The sequence below is a fragment of the Silene latifolia genome, chromosome 11, assembly GCF_048544455.1.
Source record: "Silene latifolia isolate original U9 population chromosome 11, ASM4854445v1, whole genome shotgun sequence".
Taxonomy (NCBI): Eukaryota; Viridiplantae; Streptophyta; class Magnoliopsida; order Caryophyllales; family Caryophyllaceae; genus Silene; species Silene latifolia.
Window position 1 is genome coordinate 120,845,256 of NC_133536.1, and position 5,815 is coordinate 120,851,070.

The window sequence follows — 5,815 nt, forward strand, 5'->3', positions numbered from 1 at the left end:
CGTAAAGGAGGAAGGAGTATACCAATCATGGAAACCATTCAGGAGGATGAAGAACTCTGTGGTCTATTGCAGTTCACTTCTGAGGATGTTAAAAAAGAGGTAGACTTTTGGCACAATTCTGTTTTCTGTTACATATTGGGTGCTAATCCTCCTTGGGAGGTCATTGAGGAGTATGTATACAATGTTTGAGGATGTTATGACATTGATAGAGTCTCGTTCATGGATAATGGCATTTTTCTGGTTCGTTTTAAACACATTGAAAGTAGAGATGCTTTGTTACAATCTGGGTATTATATGTTTGATAATAAGCCTATTGTTATTAAACCATGGAATCCGGATGTTGATTTGATTAAGGAGGTAGTTGATGAGGTCCCTGTGTGGGTGAAACTCTCTGATATTCCTGTTAAATTTTGGGGTGATTGCTTGCCGCGAATAACAGGTTTAGTGGGAGAGTTTGTTATGAAGGATGGTGATACTTCTGATAAGGTCAGACTGAGTTATGCTCGTGTAATGGTGAAACTCAGGATGAACCAAAACTTACCTGCAAAGGTGAGGTTTTTGGATGAGAATGGGAAAGTTATTGAAGTTGGAGTTGTGTATGAATGGAAACCAATTACTTGTGAGGGTTGGAAAGGGTTGGGTCATGACAAAACTCAGTGTAGAAAGGTGGCTAAACTGAAGACTGTGCCTAAACCAAAACAAAATGTTAAACCAAAGCAAGTCTGGGTTGCTAAACCGTCTGTCACTGAACCAGTCTTCCAACCAAATTCATTGTTCACACCTGAGGGGTTCCCACCTTTATCAACAGTAAAATCTACCCCTGCTAGGCAGATTATGAGGATGAATAGGCAGGGTGCAGGGACTGGCATAGGATTGTCTGGAGGTTCAAGGCCTTTTACGTTCATAGAAGCTCTGAATAAGCTAGCTACTCCAAAGGGGGGAGTAGAAACTAGTGGTAAGGATCCCCCTCCTGACCCTATAAATGCATAATATTGGGTTTTGGATCGTGAGGGGTCTCAATGATGTAAATAAGCAGAAAATGGTAAAATGGTTTATGCAAAATAATAGTGTAGGACTGTTTGGTTATTTAGAGACAAAAATAAAACCTACTCAACTGTTGAAGAAGAATACCTCTATATGTGATGGCTGGAGCATTTCTACAAATTGTAGTTGGCATAGAGAGGGTAGGATTTGGATCCTATGGAAACCTGAGTTATTTACTATACATTTTTTGTCCTATGGAGCTCAGCATATACATATGTGGGTGGAGTCCAGAACTGATACTAAGAAGTTTATGTTAACTATGATTTATGCTTTTAATGGTGTGACTGAGAGACATGATCTATGGAGATTTCTTAAGACTGAGGCACTGAACTGTAATGTTCCTTGGCTATGGGCAGGGGACTTTAATACTGTCTTGTCTCCTATTGAGAGAATTGGGGGAAACTCTACAGAAATGGAAATGGAGCAATTCCAGGAATGTGTTTCACTTTGTAGCATGGAGGATATTCAGGCAACAGGGGCATTGTTTGCCTGGACTAACAAACAAGAGCCTGAGGCTAGGGTTTACAGTAGGCTTGATAGAGTTATGGGTAATGAAGAATGGCAGCAGGAATTTGGGGACTACATAGCCCATTTTCACCATGAGGGGCTTTTTGACCATTGCCCATGTACCATTGTGGATAGGAAAGTAGATGTTGTTGGTAGAAGGAGTTTTAAGTACTTTAACATGTGGGGGATGTCAGAGTTATTTCAAGATTGTGTTGCCAAGGTGTGACATAAGAGTTATGCAGGTACTAAGATGTTTCAGCTGATTAAAAAATTAAAATCTTTGAAGCCTGTGCTTAAGCAGTTGAATAAGAGTTGTTTCTCTGACATAGAAAATAGCTCTACTATTGCGAGTACTTTGCTGGAAAAATTGCAAAAGGATTTGGTTGATAAGCCAGGGGATCCTGAACTTATGCAGCAGGAGTATATTGTGGCTCAGGAATTAAAGGAGCTTTTGGCTGCTAGGGATAGCTTCTTAATTCAAAAGGCAGAGATTCAATGGTCTCTTGAAGGTGATATTAATACTTCATTTTTTCATAATTCTATCAAAAAACGTATGATGCAAAATAAGGTGTTCAGTATCGAAGATCAGTATGGCACTGAGTGTACTGAAGGGGCTCAAATACAGGAAGCTTTTTTGGAGTATTATATGAGTCTGCTTGGGAGTAACACCAAAACTAAATCAGTTCATGTTGGGATAGTGCAAATAGGGAGATGCTGTACTGAAGATCATTGGGCTATTCTCAACAGAGCAGTGACTGCTGAGGAAGTAAGGCAGTGTTTGTTCAGCATCCCTAAGGATAAGTCACCTGGCCCTGATGGCTTCACTAGCCAGTTTTATAGGGATGCCTGGCCAATTGCTGGGGATGATGTGTGTGCTGCTGTGATGAACTTTTTTGAAACTGGGAAATTGCTGCAACAAATTAATGCAACTCTGATTACTTTAATTCCTAAGTTGGATAGACCTACCAGTGTAAAGCATTTTCGTCCTATAGCTTGTTACAATGTGGTGTACAAGACCATTTCTAAAATCCTTTGCAACAGGTTGTCTCTGATTCTCCCTGATATAATCAGTAGGAATCAAGGGGCTTTCATCCAAGGCAGGAGCATTTTGGAAAATATATTGGTTTGCCAGGACCTTGTTAGGATGTATAATAGGAGTAATGCCTCTCCTAGATGCCTCTTTAAGCTTGACTTGCAAAAAGCATATGATTCAATAGAATGGGATTTTATTGATCAAATGTTGGGGGCTTTGAACTTCCCTGATAATTTTATTGATCAAATGTTTGGGTATTTCCCTGGGAAGAGGGGCTTAAGACAAGGGGATTCTATCTCTCCCCTTCTCTTTACTATCTGCATGGAGTACCTTACTAGGATCTTGGAGTATGCTACTCAAACTTGGTTCTTCAGGTATCATCCTATGTGTGGTGCCCTTAGATTGAATCATCTTCTTTTTGCTGATGATTTACTTATGTTCAGTAAGGGAGATGTGAAGTCTATTATGTTATTTCTCAGAGCATTTGCTACTTTCTCTGCTACATCTGGCCTTAAAGTTAATGCAGCTAAGTCAGAAGTGGTATTTAGTGGAGTGCCAACTGAAGTTAGAAGTGATATTCTTCAGATATCTGGGTTCAAGGAAGGAGCATTACCTTTTAGATATCTGGGCATCCCTATTCAGTAAGGAAGATTAACTAAACAGGATTGTAACATTCTGGTTGAAAGGATAGTTGCCAGAATTAGAGGGATGGGTGCTAGGAAATTAAGCTATGCTGGCCGTCTAACTCTGGCTAACTCAGTTTTGAACACCTTGCATAACTATTGGGGCTCTATTTTTCTTATCCCCAAAACTGTGGTCCAGAAAATTGTGAATGTCTGCAGGAATTATTTTTGGGATGGTGGTACTGATTATTAGAGGGCACCATTGGTGGCCTGGAATAAGGTGTGCTGCAGTAAAAGTGAAGGTGGTCTGGGTGTAAAAAATGCTGAGAATTGGAACATAGCAACTGTTGGAAAGCTTGTGGATTGGATTTATAAAAATGCAGATAGGTTGTGGGTGCTTTGGATAGATCATGTGTATTTAAAAGGCCAGGATTGGCACACATATATCCCTCCTTCTGATTCCAATTGGAACTGGAGGAACATATGCAAGGTGAGAGGTTTGCTAAGTGCGGGGTATATGAACAATGTGTGGCAGGATGCTAGAGGCTATAGTGTTGGTTCTGGGTATGCTTGGTTACAGGGAATGCACCCCCCTGTACAGTGGCATAAGGAGATTTGGGACGGTTGGTGTGTGCTTAAACATTCTATTATAGGCTGGTTAATTAAACAGCAAGCTTTGAATACCAAGCAAAAGCTGTTCCAGTTAAGGTTGTGTGATAATGATGTTTGTATTATTTGTGGAGCTGCTACAGAATCCCGTGAGCATCTGTTTGAGGATTGCCAGTATGTGCTGAGGATAATAGAACAGCTAGAACAATGGATGCATCTCAGCATGACTGGTCAGAATGCTCTCTTATCTAAACTGCAGAAGAAGGTGGCCAGGATGGCTAAATTAGCCTGCTGGTATACAATTTGGCTGGAGAGGAATCGGGGAAGGTTGGAGCATAGGATTACTAGGCCTGAGATCCTAGTGCAGGATATTCAGAGACTTGTGAAAGCAAGAGTTCAGCTGCTGCTCAGGGGACCAGTGATGATTGCAGATCAGCACTGGCTTAAGAAAATGCAGATTCAGATTTCATAGCTAGTATGTGATTGTATTGCTAAGTAATTCAAAACTGATGAAAGTGTAGTCCTGATGTATGTTATTTTGTCTATTAATGGAAAGCTCACATTTCACCAAAAAAAAAAATGAGAGCATAGGAATAAAACCGATAATATTCAAATTCCTTTTCCATTTTTTTCTTTCTTTTTTTTCGGTTCTCTGTTTTTTTTTTCTTCTCTTTTCAATTTTTTTCTCGAAATTTTTTTCAATTCTCTCTTCTCCTTTCATTCATTCTACCAACAACTTTCAATGTGAACCAAAATAGCAATAAAACATACCTCGACCAATAACTACTACACTAGATTGACTAGGGTAGGCTTAAGATTTGGAATGTAGTTAAAGGGGGTCAAAATAGGCTATTTTCGGCTAAGTGGAGCTTATGGGTAAAAATGGAATAAAAGAGAATTGCAAGCACTCTCCTACATGTGATACCGGCCACTAACCCGAATGTATGCAGGCAAAAAGCAATTGAATTTCATACTTATGCATTTGATATTACATGCTATGCAGGGAGTAAGTACTCACAAACCTACATGAAACTGGTCATGGAAGACAGTAGTTTTTAAAAGCTCTAATTCCTTAGAATTGATAAGTAGTTTGCAAAAATTTTAAGTCAAGTCTATTCGTTCAACTAAGTTTCAAAACAAAAATTCGTAAAATGCAAAGATTTCGCTAAAAAGTAGTAATTTATGCAAGGCTTAAGCAAATTGACTATTTACAGTGCAATGTCATCACAGAAAAAACTCCATTACGAATCAACCTAAATACAAAAATAAACGTGTATTTTTTTTTTATTTTTTCGAAATTTTCTAATTGTTTTGATTTTTTATTTTGAAATAAAAAACAATGCAAGCTAAAATGCAACAAACGTGAATGCAAAACAAATGCAAATACAGACTCAAATTGTGAATTACCCTCCCCAAACCAAAACGGACAATGCCCTCATTGTCCTCCAGCACACATCAGCAAAATAATAGGGAAAGGGAAAATACAAACTCAAATGCAATATAAATGAAACTAAACTAAAGGATGTAAAAAGAATAAAGAGCAATAATAGTTACAATGTATAACTTCCCCAAACCAGCCAGTAAACTGGGAAAGTAAGTAGCCAGCAGCTACTCGTCAGCTATGCGCCAGAACAGCTCGATCGAGTAAACTGTAGTTACTCGATCGAGAACATCCTTCCTTAAGTTGATCGATCGATTAATTTAAAAATACTCGATCGAGGACCCTTTCTTTTGCTGGGACTTTGCTCGATCGAGTGGTTAAAACTGCTCGATCGAGAATTCCTTAAATACTCTTGCTCGATCGAGTGTTTGAAACAACTTGATCGAGGACTTCCTCTTTAGCACGCATCCCAATGATTCGTGCTTCTCCTAAGACAGATTTATACAATACGGACCTCCCCAAACCAGCCAACAACAAGGGGAGGTCGTACACCTCGAGTTGCCTTCCGGTCAGTGCTGGTTTCAGATAGGTCCAACACGACCTTGCTTAACATACCAA

At 39.3% G+C, this 5,815-nt stretch overlaps 2 protein-coding genes across 2 annotated transcripts; both read left to right on the forward strand.

Annotated features, from left to right (window-relative positions):
• The first annotated feature begins 219 nt into the window (after positions 1-219).
• Positions 220-990, forward strand: LOC141613886 (uncharacterized). Its single transcript, XM_074432628.1, has one exon. It carries the CDS (start codon positions 220-222, stop codon positions 988-990), a length of 771 nt encoding a protein of 256 aa, XP_074288729.1.
• A 2,302-nt stretch (positions 991-3,292) lies between these two features.
• Positions 3,293-4,288, forward strand: LOC141613887 (uncharacterized). Its single transcript, XM_074432630.1, has 2 exons — positions 3,293-3,418; positions 3,461-4,288. Exons 1-2 carry the CDS (start codon positions 3,293-3,295, stop codon positions 4,286-4,288), a joined length of 954 nt encoding a protein of 317 aa, XP_074288731.1.
• Positions 4,289-5,815: the final 1,527 nt, after the last annotated feature.